The 22,846-nt window shown below is 42.3% G+C and overlaps 2 protein-coding genes across 3 annotated transcripts in view; one reads left to right on the forward strand and one right to left on the reverse strand.

The window, feature by feature from the left end:
- Positions 1 to 2,595, reverse strand: part of sar1b (secretion associated, Ras related GTPase 1B) — an 8,610-nt gene extending 6,015 nt beyond the window's left edge. The window contains exons 1-2 of one of the 2 annotated variants that reach the window (XM_020611958.1): positions 2,479 to 2,595; positions 387 to 462 (exon numbers count right to left, since the gene is read on the reverse strand). In XM_020611958.1, coding sequence (XP_020467614.1) covers positions 387 to 444 — 58 coding nt within the window. In that variant the 5' untranslated portion in view covers positions 445 to 462; positions 2,479 to 2,595. Of the gene's footprint in view, positions 1 to 386; positions 463 to 2,413 lie in introns of both variants that reach the window. The other variant, XM_020611957.1, reaches the window with a different exon arrangement.
- Positions 2,596 to 3,051: 456 nt separating this feature from the next.
- sec24a (SEC24 homolog A, COPII coat complex component) lies at positions 3,052 to 22,840 on the forward strand. Its single transcript, XM_020611988.1, has 23 exons — positions 3,052 to 3,441; positions 6,455 to 7,057; positions 8,448 to 8,612; positions 10,897 to 11,014; positions 11,651 to 11,817; positions 12,748 to 12,934; positions 13,359 to 13,461; positions 14,811 to 14,937; positions 15,553 to 15,662; positions 15,814 to 15,926; positions 16,261 to 16,379; positions 16,676 to 16,731; positions 16,981 to 17,187; positions 17,326 to 17,449; positions 17,748 to 17,906; positions 18,397 to 18,570; positions 18,701 to 18,811; positions 19,433 to 19,608; positions 20,177 to 20,314; positions 20,502 to 20,606; positions 21,327 to 21,419; positions 21,553 to 21,656; positions 22,492 to 22,840. The coding sequence occupies exons 1-23, from the start codon at positions 3,381 to 3,383 to the stop codon at positions 22,604 to 22,606; spliced, it is 3,435 nt and encodes a 1,144-aa protein (XP_020467644.1). The 5' UTR covers positions 3,052 to 3,380; the 3' UTR covers positions 22,607 to 22,840.
- Positions 22,841 to 22,846: the final 6 nt, after the last annotated feature.

Below are 22,846 nucleotides of genomic sequence, written 5' to 3' on the forward strand. Positions count from 1 at the left end.
GTGGGAACAAGGTAACCAAACACTTTTATAGAAACTCTACTTCTTCCACTCAGCTTCAACCACAGCAGGGATGGATTTCTAGAAACAAAGCCTGCTATTGTGCACAATAATCCTAGCTCTGCTTTTCACTGCACACTTGAGAACTGTAGTGTAAGACAAACCAGCAGTTGTAACAATTAAAATTCTTTCTGTGATCACTAAAGACAATCAGATTATACTCATGTTTAATCTTCTCAAAGGATCAACTCTTTTCATCATTCTACTCAACACACAAACTGTGTAGTTTACACTAGATTAGTCACAGCTGTTTGGAATCATCTTTAAAAAGCTTTCAACAGTGAATTCAGGTTTACTATGAATTAGTGCATCTGATCACCATTACTCACCTAAAAACTGTAGTACGCTATTGAAACTGCTGTAAACCCAATCAAATATGAATGACATATCCGGAGCTGTTGAATCCTGAAAAACAACAAAGTGGGGGGAAAATGACATTAAGAAGACATGAACACACAGAACAAGAAACAAGAACTGGATCGTGTTAGTGTAGCTGTGTTGTCATGAGTATCACATAGCAGGTGAGCAAGACTGAGGCAAGATACAAGTTGTTTAAGGTTTGTCTTTTCCCATTACTTTCCCTCTGATTACTGTCCATTATTTGTTACATTGTATTTATTTTGGTACATAGACTGTCAGTGACATGCTATAGGACTAAATTGTGGCCTAATATTTATACTGCAGACCTGGAAAGTACCTGAAAACATCAAGAGATGGAGAGAACACAAATCAAAAATGAGTCATAGCTGTAGCATTTCAAGATAAACTAGCGAGGTTGCATTTAATCAATATGGCATAGAGCATGAAATCAACAGCTCCCTGACTGACTACATGCAACAGCTTGTTGCTTCTGCATTAAAAAAAATATCTCATTTTGTTCATCATTCTAGTTAACAGCAGATTCATTTTGCTTACGAGATGTGAACAAACATATCAGAATTAAGGCACAGAAAGAACACACTTCCTCTTCGCTTACAGCAAACTGTTTTTTCCAGTGAAACCATGTTGTTTGCTACATTAGATGCACAAACACTATGCATTTCCACTTCAACTCAATTCTTACTGATTTATCTGTGACAGTTACAGAAGCTGGTGCTGACCTCCAGCCCTACTTACATAACCATCAAACAACTCCAGGGCTAAAGTATAAGGTAGCCAAAGGTCAAGATCATGCAAATATAGCTGAATTACACATCAGTTGCTGCTGCACTCTGGTCCCATATACCCCCATGCCAGCCCCCAATAGTTTCTTAGACTGCATGCATTCACATTACAGTCTGATGCTTCCACGTGTGGCATGATGCAGCTGTGAATGTTAAACAGTCTGGGACATATGGACCAATATATGGGGGGGAAGAAGCATGCGATAATGAAAATATTTGCCTTAAGGCAGCAGCCTTAACCTTTTTCAAGGGATATAGGATTGTTGTGTTCAGACAAAATGTGTAAACTGATCACCAAGCATAATAACCGATGTGTTGCACAGTTAGGATTAGATGAATTGGCCTGTAAATGTCCTCAAAGCTAGACACGCCATTACTTGCAGTGTTTATAACTGAACAGGACTGTACTTACAAACCATCAAGCTACACAGTTTGCCCTTAGCACAAGCCACCTTCTGAACATCTACAGTGTCTGAAGAACAACTGTTAGTTTCCTTACATCATGATAATAAGAAACCTGAACATAAATACGTTACTTATGCAAACATAACAGTTTGCATTTGTCTTAGCTCACAAATTAAGATGATCAGTGCAAGACGCAACCGAAACTGTTATCACAACCAGTCAACGTAGCGGCAAAGTTAGCTAACCTTTACCGCTACGTTAACGGCTAACATTACATCGATGATTTGCCTCCGACTGGTCCCGCGTTATGAAGACAAAAACTTAAAAGCCCAACATATCGGAAAAACAACAAGTCATATAAAAGTTAAACACATACGTTAAGTATGGTTTTTAAAAGACTGACCGAGGCCGGGTAGCAGGAAGCCACCAGCTACGTGTCATACTCTGTAACAGACGACGTTGCATTGAAGGTTTTTTGGCTACGTTAGCTAATTAGCAGTTAGCTTGACAAACACTACGCCGATGTACTAACAACAGTGTTATGCGAGAGTACGGGTATTTTCCTTCCAGCAACAAATGTGTATGTTTAATATAACAGTTAGTGAACTTTAATTTATATCCAGCTCGAAGATCTTTCATAATAAGCGAGTTAGTTGGTCAACTTGGTGTCAGCAATGCTACCCTAGCATCGCTAGCAGCCGGAATAATTAACTAACTAGCCAAGATGCCGAACGTTCACTTTAGATTGTTTTAGGATCAGCGGAGAGAGAATATATCTAAATACTTACCCGTTATTAGGCGCAGATTAATTTACAGAGTGTATTCGCGCTTATAGTCATGTAACTTGGTTTACCGGTCAAAAAAGAGATCCTGAAATGCCAGGTCGTCCTCTCCTTTTTCGTATTTTCTTACTAAGCCACGACACTGCAATGGCTGTCCAACAACTCCCCAAACTCTGCCCAGCTGCTTCCTGTTTATGTTTCATAATCATCTTTCCGGCAGAAGAGCCGAAATAAACAGAGGATCTAATGTTCTGTATTGTTATTTTATTTTTACAACACCTATGCACATATTTAACTGGACTTTTTATGCATGCGACTGGTATAAATATAGGAAAAATACAAAAACGATCACCTCAACTTGTTAGCTTAAGTGGTGAAAAGGTATCTTGCCGGGGATTTAAATGTTACATCTTTTGTAGGTGGCTTTTATTTTGGCAATTGTTTAAAATCTATATAAACATAAGTGGATATTTTGTCGATTCCGCCGCATCCTGCTAAATAGGGAAATGCTTATAATGGCAGTGGTTGTACATTAAATGGGAAACTCAAACGTGAAAATAAACGATCTTCTCATGTTTCCAGTACGCTGGAAAATCAAGAGCACGGGAGGAAATGCCACGTGTACACACTGCGCATGCCCGACAATTTTTACGTTGATCCTTTTGGGTGATCCCAACTTCCGGCGAAATCGGAGAAGTGTCTCACTCGATTACTCTGACAAGGCCTAACGTTTCTCACTCGTGGGCAGATGAACGGGGTTTCGGTAATAGCCATGACCCTGTGATCGCCTACAAGTCAGCTAATTCACTTTTCAAGAAACTGGGAGACGTCGCCGTAGACGCTGGTTTGACTAGACACAACATCGTCAGAGCCACAGGTTAAACGTTACCCTTCGACAGCTAGCTAGCTAAAGACGCAGCTAGTTTTTCGCCAGCCAAGCACCTCAAAATTAGATACTGGTGTCTGTTTCAACATGTCAACTGCGGGATTTAATCCCCAAAATGGGACAGGGACGGCACAGGTATATGCGAATGGTGAGTAACATTTCAATTTAAGTAAACTTACTTCGAGGCAAAGTAGACCAAAGCTAACGCTAGCGGCAGTTTTTGGATCTGGGCTATTTGCTAACCGTTAGCTAAATGATTTGCTTAATGTCAATAATACTGTAACTTAGGATAGCCTGGCAAAGGAGAGCTGCCAGATATAGGTACTACTGGATAACTGCGTTTAATCTCGACCTGTATTGATTAAGATGACAAAAATAGTTGCTGTCGTTAAGATACACTGACTATAACTATCCAGCTAACTACATTTAATCAGTGTGTGCTAAGTTAACTTTTGGTCTGTCGAGATGGCACACAAACACGTATTTTATGCAAAGTGTTGGGATGCTCCATCTTTTCTCAAACATAAAAGTGATTATGTGATCACGCTGTCAACATAGGCTCATTCATATCCTGTCAAGCTAATCGGCTAGCCAGATCTTTCCTGTCATATTAAAACACCGAACGAGCTGGCCTGTGACTTGTCTTTTCCCTTCTGTCTCCTGAGGATTTTTCCAGTGTAGAGAATAATTCATTCGTTGGTTTATTAGTTCCATTGCAGTTGTGCACGATGGAGTTTTAGCAGGCTCTGTTTGCCTTCTACGTTGTACTGTACATGTGGCACGTTGGTGTTGATCCAGATGCAGTTCTGCAGAACGTTCTCTAGGCTCACTCAATTACCAACTTGAGTTTTAGATTACTCACACATTTCTACTTGGTTCCCATGAATGCAGAGGGAAAAACAATCTAAAGACACTCAGTGACAGCTGACAAAAAGAAGGTGAAGGAGCTCTCTTGTTCTGTGCAGTTGAAGCAATCACAGCTCCAGTTTGTAATTGGTTTTCTAAATTTGTAGATAAGAATGTTTTTGAACTTCTGATTGTTCATTACATTCCCCCCCATTCTTATCCAAATCTCCCTTGAATGACATGGGTCAATAAAGGCTGATAAATCAGCTCAGATCTTTGAGCTCTGATCAGTCTGAAAAAAAAAGGTTTTTTTTCCGACAATAGAAACAGAACATGAAAACATATCACTAAAGCTGAGTGGGCTGAGCAATGCTCTTATTATGGGATATTTTTAATATGAATTAAAATGTTTGTGGTCTGTTATAAGTAAGTGACTGGTGTGTATGTCATTTATATATTTCAACACCATGTTTCTACATGTCACATGTAGCAGCTGACCATAAAATAGTACTTGGACCAATGACTGCGTTAGTAAATACTTATTTGGTTGTCTTGATAGAATTCATCAAGTTAAAGATTTCAATCTCCACTGTCCTTCTATATCTTTTGGTCATAGGCATTTAGCAGTAGAAGAATACCGACAGGTTTACTGATACCTGTCATACTACTAATGCTGATAAGCTGTCATATTTGAACAGGAATTATTGGTTTTAGGGTTGGAATTAAATTTCTCCAGCATTCTTGGAAAGTTTACATTATCAAATGCTCATCATTTCAAACATTTATTGCAGTCAGTCCTTAAATATGACTTTAATAGTAAAATGACCTCCAAAACCTGTTTGTGTTGTGCTTTTACTCCCTCAATTCTCACCTGTGTTCTGCCTTTCAGTGAGTTGATTTGTGATTGGCTGAGAGGACTCTGGCTCTTTCTGATTGGTCATGAGCTGTAAACTCTTGCTCTTTCTGATTGGTCATGAGCTGTAACCTACTAGGGGCTTTTGTTCTTAAAATGTCCCTGCTCTGGGGCAGAACAAAGATTTGAGGTGGATTATGCACCTTCAGCTATCTTTGTTCATTAAGAAGAGCTGTTTTCCAATCCTTTCTCACTCTGCTGATTTAGCTCTGCTTCCAGTTGTGTAGTGAAGAACTAAGTGGAATGAATCTCTTTAGGGTGCAAACAGCAGTACACTTCATCCATACTAGCTAGATTGTTCTTTTGTTAATGCATTCATTGATAAGGACTGCCACTGTGTTTGTTGTTGGCAAGCTGTTGCATTATCTACTACATATGACACAATTGTTCTTGTTATTTGGGAAACAGAAACAATTGCCACATTTTAGTGTGATATCTGCCTGATATGCAATCAGATTGTTTTTAATTGTCCAGAAATGTCTGAGGTAATTTACTACCTCACTAAAGTAAAGTCTTTCAGGGCAGAGCATTGTGAGTTATCCAGGTGAAGAGATTAGACCATTGGTTGTCAGTTCATTGGTCATTTGGTGGCTCTGAGTGCTTTTCACCTGGTATCGTCTCTATCATTAGTTAGGCATATGTCTGTCATCTGCCATTTTGAACTCTACATTGGATTTAAAGCCAATGGTGTGCTTTTGCTTGAGTTAAAAAATACTTGATTCTCAAAAGGTCATTTTCAGACCCAGAGCCTTTTAACATTGCTGGCTTGATCTGTCTGGGATGCTAATGGCTCAGCTTTGAAGCTTTTGAACAAAAGGCTGCCTTACAGAATTGCTCCATAATGGTTCTGGTCAAGCATGACTGGAACCTAGAGAGCTGCAAACCTTGGTATCTGGTAAATGAGAGAGTGCACCATCCTTTTTCCCCTCAGCATTTCACCCATATTGCTGGAAAGTAGTTTGAAAGAAAGCCGAATGTTCAATTCGTTCAGTCTGCTATTTCTATCCCAGTTCCCTTATTTGTTTGTTCCTTGCTCAACCTGGCAGTTTTTCTGGTCGAGCGAGGAATGATTGAGGGCGTCCCAGAGGTCTTATTCCTGTTCTGAGGAGCCAGGAGGCTGCTGACGGAGCTATGAGCAAGGGAGGAGACATCCTTCACGGATGTTTTTTATGGACTGGCATGAACCTTTACTGAAATTTATTCAGAAGAAGCATAAAAGAAAAGGACGTCTCATGTCTCTGGAAACGTGTTTACTCAGTTCCTCTTCTCACATTTTTTGCATGGGCAAGACTACGATACAAGGAAAAGACTCGAGTGAGGGAACTGTGGATGCAGTTATGACACTTGGGGTTCACCTCTGGATTCTCTAACATGCCTCTGTTTTCCTTCCTCTGGTCTCCAGGTCCATCACAGAATCCAGTTGCCCTGCAGCAGCTGCCAGGGGTCAGCTATGGCATGTCTAACCAACCAGGGTACAGTCCAGTGCAGGCCAAAGCTCCCCCACCCCCTGGTCCTGGACTCTACCCCTCTGGAGCATACCAGCCTCTCCCCTCAGTCAGCTACTACCAGCCACTCACCCCCTACCCAGCTCCAGCAGGCCAGCCACTGGTGAACAGGCCTCTAATAAGAGGCCCTCCATCCCATACCCCTCCTCAGTCTGCCAGCCCCATCCCCCATCCTAGGCTGCCTCCTGCACAGGCTACACCTCCTGCTCCTGTGTCTTCTAGTAGCTACTACTCAAACCTTCAGCAGCCGCAGCCCCTAGCTCCAGCATGGCAGTACAGTACACCTCACCCACCAGTGGGGCCATCCACCTCCATGAACATGCCTCCCTCCAGCCCTGCGGCGAATCATGTGAACCCAGCTGCGAGTTCAACAGCACCGCCGCTGCCACTGTCATCGGCAGCTTACAGCTCTGCACCACCGGCTCCTGTGTCCCAGAGCACCACCCAGCCCTTAGTCCCAGGGATGCCCCCCACATCTTTGCATGCATACACCCAGCCAGGTAGGAACACAAAGGCTCCACCTACAACAGTCACTGTACAATCCAGTGCACAGTACAGTTTAAGTTTCAAATGAAGAATGACATAATTACGTGGTGGCCCCAACTGACAGTTGTAGCAAATGCACTAATGATGCAGGCACTCCTCAGGTCAGATCAGTAAAAAGATTAATCATTCTCTCAAGTTTCAATAAAATCAGATTAGTAAACTTTAGCCAATTAATCTCCGGTCCCATCAATAAGTATTTTCATGTCCCACTTTGTCTAACTCATGTCTAACTTTGTTACAGCATGGTTCTTGCTTCTTATGTCTTTTTGTTGTCATTCTTTGTTCATTTGTGCTGTAGATATATCTAGAATGCTGATATGTTGGAGCTGGACATTGCCCTCTGCTCCTACACAACGTGTTGTCTGGCCGCTGTCCCACGCACATAGACTCATTTACCCTCAATTTGTTCAAAGTTCAAATAAGACTTTTATTGTTTCCAGTGTGATTCTTCTGTAGTGATGTGACGTGGCTCTTAGGACAAATTTCATTTTCAGCTTTTTGTGCGGGCTGTGTTGCTAAAATGATTATATTAGCAGATGCACACAACACTCTCGCCTGTGCTCTTATGACGTGATCAATTCAGGTAGCAGTAGTACGAGTAGGAGTTTAAGGGTTGTCTCCACAGAGATGGTCGGCTCACAGTGTCAAAAGCAAAAGACCAGTCAGAGGGAATCTCAGTACCTTTAACATTTTCCCTGGTTCAGTGATACGAGTGTGACAAGCTGATTGTATTATCTGTGGCCAATGTGTCCGACGGACTTGTCAGAATGTTGTTTAAATTAACCTTGATTCTTTTATTAACCCCCCCCAACTTGCACCATTTGGTCGCATTGGCTTGGGAATTCCTGTTCACATTCTGACTCCCAAAAAGAAGAGACCACTTGATTTTAATGACCTTTCCCTCAGCAGTACCTTCAGGATAAATTTACCCAGTTTAATGGTGACAGTGCAAGTGGCTGGTCTCTGGAGAATTCATGATGTCTTTAGTGGAGATATATTAACTGCTTTCTTGCTCTAAAATGTTACGCATTTCAGCGCCAGGCACTGTAGTCACTTCTGTATGTTCAAGTCTACAGTATTACCAGTCACAACATTTTTCATTAGGATAAATGTAAAATGTCACAGTGCTGAAATAAAATGCAAAAATGCACCAGGCCCAATGATTAGTAGTTATTTTAGTCATTATCATGCACCCTCTTCTCAGTCTAATCTAGCCCCCGAAGTTATTGTTTTTTGTATAATTGTTATTAGTCTTAGAAGTTATACTTTCTGGCACTTCATATACTAAAGGAGAAGAATCAAAATGTATCTGTACAAGATTTACTGTTGTTGGTCTATCACCAGGCACTGCACCTCCACCAGTGAATCCCATGGCTCCTCACACATACCAACCAAGCAGAGTTCCCTATGGGCCCCCACCTACAGGCCCACCTCCAGCCATAAAACCCACACCACCTCCAACTGGACCCCCAATGGCCAATGTTACACCTCCACCCCCTAAAGCAGATGGTAAGTTTAGGGCTCTGAAAATGTTGGCACACTTAGCTGTGTGTTGTCCTTGTTTATAACAACCAATTCATATTTGTTGAGCGACTTTGTGTATTGTATCTTACAACAACCAGTTTGGTCTAAAAGTTGCCAGTGGTTTGTTATGAGCTCAGCAAGCCCAGACTGGCCATTTATTTTGTAAGTGTTTGAAGCAAGTTTGTGTAATAAAAATGTGAACGGAGACAGTTTTCCATGAAATTGAATAAGTAGAGTTAGTATTTCAGAGTTATTGCAGATGAGCAGATGCTGGTAAGTTTTAGCAGGTTAGCAAGTTTGCTGACATGTCAGACTCAGTCTGTTCCCACAGTGAATGATTATTATGTGACGTTTAAGGGACATACAGTGGTGTGAAAAAGTGTTTGCCCCCTTACTGATTTCTTATCTTTTTGCATGTTTGTCACACTGTAATGTTTCAGATCGTCAAACAAATTTATATATTAGTCAAAGATAACACAAGTAAACACATCATGCAGTTTTTAAATGAAGGTTTTTATTATTAAGGGAAAACAAAATCCAAAACTACAAAGCTCTGTGTGAATAAGTGTTTGCCCCCTAAACCGAATAACTGGTTGGGCCACCCTTAGCAGCAACAACTGCAATCAAGCGTTTTCGATAACTTGCCATGAGTCTGCCACAGCGCTGTGGAGGAATTTTGGCCCACTCATCTTTGCAGAATTGTTGTAAGCCAGCCACATTGGAGGGTTTTCGGGCATGAACTGCCTTTTTAAGGTCATGCCACAGCATCTCAATTGGATTCAGGTCAGGACTTTGACTAGGCCACTCCAAAGTCTTCATTTTGTTTTTCTTCAGCCATTCAGAAGTGGACTTGCTGGTGTGCTTTGGATCATTGTCCTGCTGCAGAACCCAAGTTCGCTTCAGCTTGAGGTCACAAACGGATGGCCGGACATTCTCCTTCAGGATATTTTGGTACACAGCAGAATTCAGGGTTCCATTTATCACAGCAAGTCTTCCAGGGCCTGAAGCAGCAAAACAGCCCCAGACCATCACACTACCACCACCATATTTTACTGTTGGTATGATGTTCTTTTTCTGAAATGCGGTGTTACTTTTACGCCACACATAATGGGACACACACCTTCCAAAAAGTTCAACTTTTGTCTCGTCTGTCCACAGAGTATTATCCCAAAAGTCTTGGGGATCATCAAGATGTTTTCTGGCAAAACTGAGACGGCCCTTTATGTTCTTTTGGCTCAGCAGTGGTTTTCATCTTGGAACTCTGCCATGCAAACCATTTTTGCCCAGTCTCTTTCTTATGGTGGAGTCATGAACACTCACCTTAACTGAGGCAAGTGAGGCCTGCAGTTCTTTTGATGTTGTTGTGGGGTCTTTTGTGACCTCTTGGATGAGTTGTCGCTGCGCTCTTGGGGTAATTTTGGTCGGCTGGCCACTCCTGGGAAGGTTCTCCACTGTTCCATGTTTTCGCCATTTGTGGATAATGGCTCTCACTGTGGTTCGCTGCAGTCCCCAAGCTTTAGAAATGGCTTTATAACCTTTTCCGGACTGATAGAGCTCCATTATTCTCTTTCTCATTTGTTTTTGAATTTCTTTGGATCTCGGCATGATGTCTAGCTTTTGAGGATCTTTTGGTCTACTTCACTTTGTCAGGCAGGTCCTATTTAAGTGATTTCTTGATTGCGAACAGGTGTGGCAAGAGAAATTGAACTCAGGTGCGATAAACCAGTGTTTTGACAGGGGGGCAAACACTTGTTCACACAGGGCTCTATAGTTTTGGATTTTGTTTTCCCTTAATAATAAAAACCTTCATTTAAAAACTGCATGATGTGTTTACTTGTGTTATCTTTGACTAATATATAAATTTGTTTGACGATCTGAAACATTACAGTGTGACAAACATGCAAAAAGATAAGAAATCAGTAAGGGGGCAAACACTTTTTCACACCACTGTATAAAGTACAACCCATCTGTGCTAGGTGAGAACGCTGCCTGTGATGACCATGACATTGTGTCAGTATGGGACCGAAACCTTTTCAGACATTTTTGTTCTGATCACCTTCTGTTGTTTCCCTCTGCCCCCCCCGCTTCCCTTCACGTGCAGCTCCGTGTGGGACAGCTGTTAACAGCATTCTGTCCCCCACTGAGCCCGACTGCCAGGAGGGGGATGTTGAATGTCCAGGTGTGGATAAATGTGGCAGTAGCTGTTAGATGTTGTGTCAGTGCCGTGGTGCCCATCCTGTCCTCTCCGCACTGTTGTTCATGTGTCCAGGGATGCACTCATTCATTGTTGATACCACATATCAAGCTCTGCTGGATCAGCTGGGTCTCCATGCTGCTGTAGCCCAGTGTTCTAGCATCAGTGCATCCCTGGTGTCACATTCTTGCTGGTAGTTTGTCTCTCTGTAACCCAGTCTCACTTTATCTCCCATATGACCTCTGAATAAAGATCTTACAAGCACCAAAGTACAAATGTTTCCTTAAAACACCCTGCATCCATTTCCAGCATCACCTTTAGTATTTTGTTTCTCTGTGTCCATCTTGTATATGTTTTGAACTGTAGTTCATTTCTTTACTTATTCATCGTCTGCAGTTAACATATTGGGACAGATATATAGTGATAGTGTCACTAAAATTATTCATGTCTGTGTTTGCTTTGAAACAGGAACTGTGGCTGGCAATGGCCCACAAGCATCAAACAGCTATAATCATGTTGACAATAAAATGGGTAAGGCTTTTTTGTAAGCCATTTTTAAAATAACATGAAACAAAAACAGACATATTTATGTCCATGTCCAAAGATAGTGTTTAAAAAAAAATGCAGCTATAGTGTAGTTGTCAGGCCTTGGACAATTTCTAACCGTAACAAAACATAAACAGCTAATCAATGAATAAACTCCCCTGAAGCACAACAGTGTCTGTCAGCTCTTGTGTGCTGTAATCATTTATAAATCTCTAATTGTTTTAGGTTTAAAGGATGTGTGTAGTAATATGTAAACTAAACTTATTTTGGTTTTCTTCCACAGCTGGTCTGCCCCAGCCTGGACCACCTGGGCGGCATTTGGGTCATTACCCCTCCCTCCCCCCCGGGTACCAGAGCACCACAGCTCCCCACAGTGGCACCTCACCCATGCACCCTGCGATGCAAGCCACCACACAACCTTATACTCGAGCATCTCAGCCATACCAGCAGGTGAGAGGGGAGGTCCAGCCCCAGGCTGGCTTTGTACTGTTAGAGCGTTTTGCATGCACTGCTTGTTTGCATGTTCTTTTTGGTAGTGGATCCGTGCACCTCCTGTCATGCATTTGTTTTTACCTGGTGCACATATAAAACCTTTCTGTCTGTGTAGGCTATATGGAAAATTTTAAGCTGGTTCTGAAATAACATCTTTGTATTTGTAGAAACAGAGCTAACAAAACAAGAGCAGTTCATTTTACACTGTGAAGGAAAATACATGTAGTTTGAGTCATTTACATGATATACTTTTATTGTTTAGAATAATAAAACACCTAAACAGTTTTTTAAGCTTATGCCAGCAAATAACTGCTGGTTTGCTGATGTTTGTTGATTCTTTTTTTTTGTTACATAATAGATGGTAGTCGGTTTCATCCCTTTAATAGCACCATATTGCACTAGTGTTGTCGTGCGCATGCTGTGACTTTACCTGTAAGTCCCCAGTGTTGCGCAGCCAAGTTCTCAGCAGTATGCCGCTCTGGCATTGGCTTAGTCTGAAGCGCAGCACTCTGCATTTTCCAGTTGTTTATATAATATGTCACATTCTGTTCAGTTGTAAGCACCTCAGTTGTTTATATAATGGTTTGTCACATTCTGTTCAGTTGTAAGCACCGTGGTCAGAGACACCTTTTCAACATTGGTCAAACGATTGCACAGCTAACGTGCATTATTGTCATACAGTTTTTGGCTGTGCCTTGGCAATATAGAGGTGATTACTAAATGAATCTGTTTGTTTTTTTTGTCATGGTCAGATTTGGAGGCAGTGAATATCAGCAGATATCTATATCAGCTGATCAAAGCAGGGGTGGCCATCCGTGATGAATGGATTTGGCTGTCATAAGGTTTTGGTAAATTGACTGAACATCTTGTTGTTTTCCCTTTTCTCAGCCACTGGGTGGCCCAGGACCAGCCCAGCTGAGCCCGTGTGGGCTGCCATGAGCCTCCAGTCCAGCACCCCAGAGGCTCTGAGAGTGGTCAACTTACTGCAGGAGAGGAACCTGCTGCCTCCAGGAACAGTCCCTGCCCCAACACCCTGCCTGCCCCAGGACATACAGAAGGTTAACTGCAACCCAGAGTAAGCTATGGTGGCCTAACGCAGATAGCAAGTGTCTATGTTTAATGTATATCATTTGACTATGTTATTATACTTTAAAAGAAGGCCCTATAAATGCACCTAAAGGACATTTTGCATGTTGCAGTGATGAACCAAATGGTGCCTGTGTTCAGGTTGCCATCTGTGCTACTTTACACACTGACAGTAGATCAGCAAAAGCATTTATTTGTCCCTGGAGATGTTGCTCTCTGAGTTTCTTGGTGAAATTCTTCTAAGATTGAATGTATAAAGCATAGCAGAGGGGGGTTTTCATTTAGATGAAGCCCCCAGATGATCAATTAGGTGCTCATCCATTAACTTAATCCAGTAGTCTGCACATGAAATACCAGAGACAACAGGATCTCTGCTGGCAGTTTTCCTAATTTCTGTGCTTGTTTGTCTCCAGGGTTTTTCGTTGTACACTGACCAGCATCCCTCAGACCCAGTCTCTGCTCAATAAAGCCAAACTGCCAATGGGCCTGCTGCTCCACCCCTTTAAAGACCTCTCGGTAACACCTCAGTTTAATATCCATGCACATCTGTCATGAACTTAAACAATATTGTTCTCGAGGGCTCTTTATATTTCATGTAAGCCTGCAACCTGGTTTACTAATATGGGGTAAGGGCAGCTGTATGTAAGCAATGCACCCCAGAGCAATGTTTCCACATGGAAGTGATCACCGCTGCTTCACTTTTTAAATACAGGAAAGCCATCGAGGTGTGGATCTGCATTTGTTTTAGTGCATTAACATGATGGAAAGAGGTGCTAGGTAAAATAAGTGTGTGCGCCCAGCAAAACTCAAGTCTAGAAATCCTCTACAGTACATGTGTCAAACTCAAGGCCCGCGAGCCACATCCAGCCTGCGAGATCATTTTATATATCTTTTTTTAATGACCCGGCGATATGAAGCACCGATAACACACAAACTACAAATCCCATAATGCAGCGCAACAGATGCCTTACCGAATGATAGGCTACCTGCAATCTTTCCTGCATCAATTATGTCAGATCAATCAAGCGTCTGTTGATGTATACAACCCTAATTTCAAGTCAAAGATAGCTCCCAACAATGGCCAAGAGAAAAGCTGATTCTGAAAACAGAGCCTTTCAAAACCGTTGGGAGGGTGAGTATACGTTTACTGTCATTGCCGGTAAACCCGTGTGTCTTATTTGTGGAGCTAATGTGGCTGTAATTAAGGAATATAACCTAAGACGGCACTACAAGACAAAACATCAGGACACGCTGAAAAACGTGAATGCAGAGCAGAAGCTACAGAAGGTAGAGGAGTTGAAGAGGAATCTGACATCACAGCAGACGTTTTCACCAAAGCGCAAATGTAAGGCTTAGCAGAAATACGGTGGCTGGTTTTAAGTTTAAGTTTATTTATTTTGGAATAATATTGTATCCTGTCTGTTTCGATTCATATTTATGTTCAAAAACATTTAGTTTTAGTCTGTTAAATAAATGTTTATTTAGGCCTGCGACCTAAAGTGTGCTTTGAGTTTTGGCCCCCTGTGCGATTGAGTTTGACACCCCTGCTCTACAGTCTTTCTCCTAATATTGTTTCTTAGGTTTAGGTCAAATAATGACATCAGACAAGTACCGATTAAACACAGAATCCTCAACACTTCCCGACGCCCCCCACCCCCGCGTAAGCTTTGTCTAAATACACCTCTGGGTAAAATGTGTCAGAATGAATTGGTGTTTGCTCCAGTGGTAACTGAGGAGAGACAGCACAGACATTGGACAACAACATCTTTATTGAAATGCCAGTTACAATGAGCTGAAACTGACTTTGCCTGGAAGCACTTCTCACACAGCAGTTGTTTTGTCATTCTGTGGTTTCATTCTTGCAGCAACTTCCTGTGGTGACATCCAGCACTATTGTCAGGTGTCGGTCGTGCAGAACCTACATCAACCCCTTTGTGTCTTTCCTGGACCAGAGGAGATGGAAGTGCAACCTGTGCTATCGGATCAATGATGGTAAGAAAGGGAGGAGGTGATAAAGGAGAGACATGAATTCGAATTCAAATTCATTTAAAGTCATCCAAATGCCACTCTTAGTCAGTGCTTTTGTTTCTGATTCATTGTTTTACTTTGCTTTAGATACTTTAGATAAGATCTTAGGTAATACCTACCTCTTATCGATTCTCCTTTGCAGTGCATGAAGCTTGTTTATGTCCATTTTGCATTTATTGTGTTCTTATGCTGCTCTTTTGGCCAGGTCTCTCTTGAAAAGATTTTAATCTCACAGACTCCTCAAACATATTAAGGAAGAAGAAAGTAGTCTTCGTTGTTATATTATTATATATTTTCGTGAATATGTATAAGGATTATAGATCAGTAATACAGCTCATAAAGGGATGCATTTGATGTGGATACACTTCTTTTTCCATTAGATAAGTTTGCATGTATGAGATTTTCCATGACCCCAATGTGTTTCCACCTTTGTCTGTAGTCTTAAATAATTGTTTTTGTCTTTGCCTCCCTTCTTTTCTTTACAATCATCATGAGAATTAAATCACACACAGAGTACATAGACACTACACATGCATTATTATAACTGTAAAACCTCACTGTGTATGTGTCTGTTTGTAGTTCCAGAGGAGTTTATGTACAACCCAGTCAGCAGGTCGTACGGAGAGCCTCACAAAAGGCCCGAGGTCCAGAATGCCACTATTGAGTTCATCGCTCCTTCGGAATACATGGTGGGTTTCAACATGTTTTACTGACCTTGGTCCCGTTTAGGATCTGAACACATATATGTATGTGTATGCTCATATTTCTGTACAAATTGTAGAGAAATGTTTTGTGTGATATTGACATTGTCTTTGTGTTGTCCATGCCCTGTTTATCCAGCTGAGGCCACCACAGCCTGCTGTTTACCTCTTTGTTCTGGATGTATCCCACAATGCAGTGGAGACAGGTTACCTGAATGTGTTCTGTCAGTCACTGCTGGACAACATCAGTGCGTACGTACAACATTTAATTTCCAAATATTCACAATGTGGAGAAGAAGCAGGGCTGTTGTTCCCATTGCTGCTTTTAAACTCAGTGTGGGCCTGACACACAGATAAGCAGCATATTTAAGGTTGTTCATGAAGATGTTTAATTGAACACTAAAGCAGCTGATTAACAGGAATGCAAATGTTACTGCTAGAAACTGTGGAAATAAAGACAAATTATTTAATTATTGCCAAAAAGTGAAGTAACATAATTCAACAGAAGTAGGATAACCTCTTAATGAAAGGTTGAAATTGGGCTTTGGTAAGTATAGATGTTAGCTGATGTAAGTGTGTGTCGTAGGCTTCCTGGAGACTCGAGGACAAAGATAGGCTTCATCACCTTCGACAGCACCATCCACTTCTACAACCTCCAGGAGGGGCTCTCCCAGCCTCAGATGCTTATCGTATCAGACATTGAAGGTATGACGTGGCCGAGAGCAAAGGCTACACGCTCATTATTTCATCAACTCGACACAAGCTGTCTGAAGACTTACCGCAGAAGTGAAACTTCTCTAACACTCAGCTCGATCCAAATATCTAAAGTGAAGATGTCTTCTGTTTTTTATGATTTATTTCCTTTATCATTTGAACCACAAACAAATGCTCTTGTAAATGATTCGCTTTATGGTAGCTGCTCTTTTAACGAGCATCATTACTAATATCTGTGTATTTGTATGACTATTATATTTGTTTAAATAACTTCCTGTGCTTCACAGATGTCTTTTTACCGACACCAGATAGCCTTCTAGTAAATCTCAATGAATGCAAAGAGGTAAGAAATGTCACCCTGGTTAAAGATAAAATTAAGCCATGTGGATTCTAATTCTTTACATGTTTGGGAAATAACCCTGATGATGCCTGTATGTTAAGGATGTTATGCCACTTCTAAACACTGCAGCCAAGTCACCCCGACTCTGTGCTCTGACCTCTTCGTTGACAGAAGGAAAATCATATCGGTTTTCCCTCTGGGATCAGTGGTATGTTGGCAAAATAAAACTCACTCACTGTGTTTGTTTTTCAGCTTGTGGAGGATCTGCTAAAGAGCCTGCCACATTTATTTGAGAAGACCATGGAGACACAGTCTGCCTTGGGTTCAGCTCTGCAAGCAGCCTTCAAGCTGCTCTCTCCCACCGGAGGCCGCATGTCTGTCTTTCAGACTCACCTGCCCAACCTCGGCGTGGGGGCACTCCAGTCCAGGGAGGACCCCAACCAGCGGGCCTCTGCCAAGGTAGGAGCTCTAATTTCTCCAGGACATCAGGGAGAAGTGTGTTGATATCTCCCAGTAGGATCTGTTCACCCTACACCTCACCTTCAGCTCTTTAGAATAGTAGCTTTACATTGACATTTTGAGCTGTTTTCCTCACAGGACATTCAGCACCTGTCCCCAGCGACAGACTTCTACAAGAAGCTCGCTCTGGACTGCTCTGGCCAGCAGGTGGCTGTTGACCTGTTCCTCCTCAGCGCTCGGTATTGTGACCTGGCATCACTTGGTGAGTTCCACAATGAATGCATGTGAGAGGGAGGATAGAAGGAAAGAGGGAAGGGAGGGTTTATTGATGTTTGTTTACAAGATATTTAGACCTGATTCTGAGAATTTAGGTTTTTACACGTTTGATCATCTTTACATTTACCTTCTGGTTATTTTCTGCTTCTGTGAAACAAGGGAAAATAATTGTACAAGAATTTTGCTGAGGAATTGAGTGTGAATCTGTGATTTGCAGTGTCCAAAATACAACAATCAGCATCTCATCTTTGCTTCTTTCCCCTTGTGTACCTTTGCTCTCCCAGGCTGCATATCCAGATACTCAGCAGGGAGTGTCTACTACTACCCTTCCTACCACCACCAGCACAACCCTGCTCAGGTGGAGCGCTTCCAGAAGGATCTGAAGAGGTACTTAATCAGGAAGATCGGCTTCGAGGCCGTCATGAGGATACGCTGCACCAAAGGTCAGTAGGCGCAAGAGCTGGAGTTATTTTTGCACGTTTGAAGTTTGTTCACTTCCGATGAGTAAATACTTGTCAGCATTTCTCTTGCCTTGTTTTTATTTTATATTTTTTGCAGCAGTATTTTAGACATGAACAACTAAACTGGGTAAAGGGCTGTTTTCCCTTTAAATACTAACAATGTAGGTCTGCTGTGTTAAGACTAAGTAGCTAAATATTTTTCTTTCATGCCAGTCCGCACAGAGGGCTCTCATCAAATGTTCTTATAAAAAAAATATTTAAATCATTTTTATGCAGTACTTCTACACTACCTGAATACATGAAGCTGCCCCTGATTTGACCTTAAAGTTTAATCTCTCTGTTATTTTAAGGAAAACAAAATGCCTCCAGAGTCCAGGCAAATGCGTTTTTAGTTCTTGTCAGCTGGACTTTTTCTGCACTTGGCACTGTCACTCCAGTTTGTTTGAGTTTGTCTCTCTGTCTCTCTCTGCAGGTCTGTCAATCCACACTTTCCACGGAAACCTGTTTGTGCGCTCCACAGATCTGTTGTCCCTCCCCAACGTGAACCCAGATGCCGGCTTTGCAGTCCAGATGTCCATAGAGGAGAACCTGGACGACATGCAGGTTGTCTCTTTCCAGGCTGCGCTGCTTTACACCTCCAGCAAAGGTATTTACACACAGCACATCCGTCCTGTTTTTTGTTTTATTTTGTTTCAAATCCATTGTGAAAATAAGGACAGATTTTTTTTTTCTCCTGGGTCTTCTGTTTAAATCGTAAAGCGTTTTTTCTTTTACAGGAGAGAGGAGGATCCGTGTCCACACCTTATGTCTCCCTGTGGTCAACTCGATGTCAGATATCTTCTCTGGAGCAGACGTTCAAGCCATTACTGGGCTGCTGGCTTGCATGGGTATGCACCACATTATGTAACACTTTCAAGTAGAACATTGCCACTTGTGTTGTAGAATTTGTCAAATACATTTTGAGCTGACAAAAATGAATGACTCAAGTCTTGAGTTTAAAAAATGTTTTAATTAGAAGAGCACTTGTGTAAAGCATCACTCTGAAATGTTTCTCCATTGTCGTAGAAAATGGTCTTGATTGGCTGATACTAAATCTTTCCGGGGTTGTCATTCACTTCACTGTTATTAGCACTGACAGATGGACACGAGTGGTGACAGCTGTGGCTGCATAGCAACCATCTCGTACTGAGCAGTCAGATCTGTCCAGGCTCAGCTCACATTCACTCAGAGACCAGACATTCAGATTACACCACAGAAGAGTTGACATTGCGTTCAGTTTGATCTCATCGTAAGCGTCAGCTGTTCTGAACACTACCACTGCAAATGTATAGTCAGTCTAAACCAAGTGTGAATGATATAAATTGCAATCTCATCTACACCCTTCACATCATGGCTACCATTCATTCATTTTAAAGAACTGCAAAAAATGAATGAGAAGAATACCTGTTAAATCTGTGAGCTGAGGTCCTCTCTCCTCCTGACAACTGGGAATGTGTCCCTCTCTCCAGCTGTGGACCGTTCCATGGCAGCCAGTCTGAGTGACGCCAGAGATGCGATGACCAATGCTGCCATTGACTCACTGTCATCGTACCGGCAGTCTGTGCTGACCATCCAGCAACCTGGCCTGCTGGCCCCGGCCTGCCTCAGGCTCTTCCCCCTCTACATCCTTGCCCTGCTCAAACAGGTCAGATTATATCACATGTTCTAGTCATAACACAGCATGTGGACAATTCTATGTTTCACTTTGGGGGCGGCTGTGGCTCAGGAGGTAGACCGGGTCATTTCCTAACCGGAGGATTAGCGGTTTGATTCCTGGCTCGTCCAGTCAACATGTCGAAGTGTCCTTGAGCAAGACACTGTACCCCCAGTTGCTCCCGGTGATGTCACCAGTGTGTGAATGTGTGTGTGTTTGGGAGTGCGAATGGGTGAATGGCCAAATAGTGTGAAAGCGCTTTGAGTGTGCTGTAAAGCATAGAAAGGCGCTATACAAATATAAGAACATTTACCACTTTAATTTACTACTTCTGTGGCTGGACTGTGTTTCTGTCTCTGCTAGCCTACACTTAGATCCACCTGCAGTGTCAATATGTGGCAAATTAGCATTAGTCTTTAGCCTTTTTGCTTATTTAGATAATTTACTAGTCTACAAAGAATACTCAGAATTGTTCAGCATTTTTCAAGTGCTTAAGAAACTGCTTCTACTCCAGGATCAGGTGTTGTAAGCCACATGTTTGTGTGTGTGTGTCATGCAGAAAGCCTTCAGGACGGGCACCAGCACCAGGCTGGATGACCGAGTGTTTGCCATGTATCAGCTGAAGTACCAGCCGCTGGCCTACACCATGCTGATGATCCACCCCGCTCTGTACCGTGTTGACGATCTCACCGATGAGGTGAGGAAATTTCCCTTTAGATTATATAATTGGAGTAAACTGAAAACATTTTTGTGTAGTTTATTGACATGTGGAAAGAACACAGTTTAGATTGAGAAGTTGTTGTTTTTTTCGTTGTTGTCTTTTGTTATTGTATTTTACATATCACTCTCTTACTGAGTAATCTTCTCTCCTCTTGCCTCTTCAGGGAGCTTTGAACATTAATGAGCGGACCATCCCTCAGCCCCGAGTCCTGCAGCTGTCTGTGGAGAAGCTCAGCAGGGAAGGAGCTTTCCTCATGGACGCTGGAACAGTATGTTTTAAAATATGCCCTCCTAATGAGCTAACAGGAAAAACAAAGCTGGTGCCGTGAACCAGCCTGAATCCTGAGGAGAAATCCAGGTTGAGACTCCCCTCTGTGTTTGTGGGATTTAATAATTCCCTACGTTTTTAAAATGACCTTTGTCAACCCAAAAAATGCTTTTGTATATCAGTACCTGTTATAGTATGGGTAAAGAGTAGTAATAATTCCATAGTTAGAACAAGATCTTTCTTGCTCAGAAAAAGCTACTTGACTCAAAATGCAGTGCACATTTTATATGGAAATCCATTTTGGGCTATCATGACCACTTCTTGTGCTGAAATCGCTCTCTGATGTTTGTCAGTTAAACACTGGGGCCCTGTGTTAGCTCTGTGACGAAGCCTTACTGATGGACTGTGGTATTAACAATGACAATCCTCTTTGTTTGCACTTTGCTGTAACTGTCCAGTTTATCTTTGACCACATAGCCTTGGAAAAAGCAAAAATATATTCCATAAACAACCAGCTCAAAATACACCCATAGTCTACATCTGACAATATTTTCAGGTGGATCTTTCCTTTATAAAGCATCTGTTTTGACTGGTCAGCAGTTACCTAGCACTCTATAATGAAGTGCTTTATTACGGTGTGTTCACGGTGATACTGTAGCTCTCATAATATTTACACAATACTATTTAATTGTGGAATATATTCCCCGTTCTTTTCTAAAAGGTGATGTATCTGTGGATCGGACGGAACTGCAACCCCAACTTCCTCACACATGTCCTGGGAGTGCCCAACTATGCTGCTGTGCCTGAGAACCTGGTAGGGAAGTGCAGGCTGCTGTGCCGATTTTCCAGTGAACTTTACTGAGGGTGTTGTATTAGTCCCATCTGTTTGCCTAAAGCTGCTGCTTTACTCTAATGATAAACACCCGACTGTCACCCTTCTCTCACAGTACCTGCTCCCAGAGCTGGACACCGTCGAGTCGCAGAGAACAAAAGCTTTCATTGGCTGGCTGAGGGATCAGAGACCGTTCTTTCCCTCTCTACATGTTATCAGGTGGGCAGCAGAAGGCAATAGCTATGTCTCAGTTCAGGGCCTGCATCTTTTGAAGGATGCAGTCTTGCCTTCGTAGTCATTGTAGGTTGTGAAGGCCGAGCCAAAATGAGACGGTCTGGTTTATGGAGTATTTCCTGTTTACATTACCGGCTGTTCCTGCTCTTACCATTGCATTACAAAACACGGTTCCTGTCACCTAGCAGTCTTGACAGATGCTCTGCTCCCAGCCAGCACACAAAGTACCTTGGGAAAGGATCCACCAGTTGGAGCCTTTGTTGCTCGGCAAAAGAAGGGCGCATTTTTTGGCTGCTTGCGAAGGAGCCTTCCAAATGAGACGGTCTGCTCACGATGCTGTGATTCAAACTGCACCCTTCAAAGGATGCAGCCCCCAAAGTGGGACGCAGCTAATGTGTATGGAAACAAAAAAAGTAGCAAGAGTGGAGTAAAGCATGGGTTTTTCCTGTGTGGAGAAATGAAAACCAGCCAACAGCTGCTGGTAGGGTCCTTCAGCCTCTGACAGGTAATCTGTCATTTTAAGCTTCCCTTCAGTTGCAGTTGATTAAACCCTTGAAAGTTGTGGCTGAATAAATCAGTTTATAGTATAACAACTGATTCAACTGAACAGTCTGAAAACTGAGGTGACTTTTGAGGTTTCTTGGAACTGAATTCTGAGGTCAAAAAATGAGAGATAATGTGTTTAAACGTGCTTCAGTGTTTTCATTAAAAAAACAAAAAAAAAAAAACATTGTCAGCACTTTGAAATGGTAAACTGAGCAATTGCAATGGATGTCTTGAATTTATTTTTTCTTCATCCTTTGTCATTCTCTACTGTCAGGGATGAGAGCCAACTGAAAGCCAGCTTTATGCAGAACATGATCGAGGACCGAACAGAGTCGGCACTGTCGTACTATGAGTTCTTGCTCCACCTCCAGCAGCAAATCTCCAAATAACCTTCAGTGGGACTGTGGAGGCGAGGGAACACTGAAGAGAGGACATGCATCTGTGTGTGTGTGTGTGTGTGTGAGTGAGAGAGTGAGAGAAAACAGTGGGAGGCAGATGTCGGGATCCATCTTGACACCATCTCCAGCTGTGGTCCACCACCTTCTGAGTTGAACTGATGTGAAGCCAATCAAAGTATGTGGCTGACAGCACGAGGATAGAGAATCCATGCTGATGCTTGTTTGGCACTT

Source organism: Monopterus albus, unplaced genomic scaffold (genome assembly GCF_001952655.1).
Source record: "Monopterus albus unplaced genomic scaffold, M_albus_1.0 scaffold119.1, whole genome shotgun sequence".
NCBI classification, from domain to species: domain Eukaryota; kingdom Metazoa; phylum Chordata; class Actinopteri; order Synbranchiformes; family Synbranchidae; genus Monopterus; species Monopterus albus.

What these genes read in the sequence shown, in the direction of transcription:
- sec24a (XM_020611988.1), top strand. Translation starts at nt 3,381, where the DNA reads ATGTCAACTGCGGGATTTAATCCCCAAAATGGGACAGGGACGGCACAG. An exon ending in GAGGATACGCTGCACCAAAG is followed by an intron (nt 17,907 to 18,396) that starts GTCAGTAGGCGC and finishes CTCTCTCTGCAG; the next exon opens with GTCTGTCAATCCACACTTTC. An exon ending in TCCTCATGGACGCTGGAACA is followed by an intron (nt 20,607 to 21,326) that starts GTATGTTTTAAA and finishes CTTTTCTAAAAG; the next exon opens with GTGATGTATCTGTGGATCGG.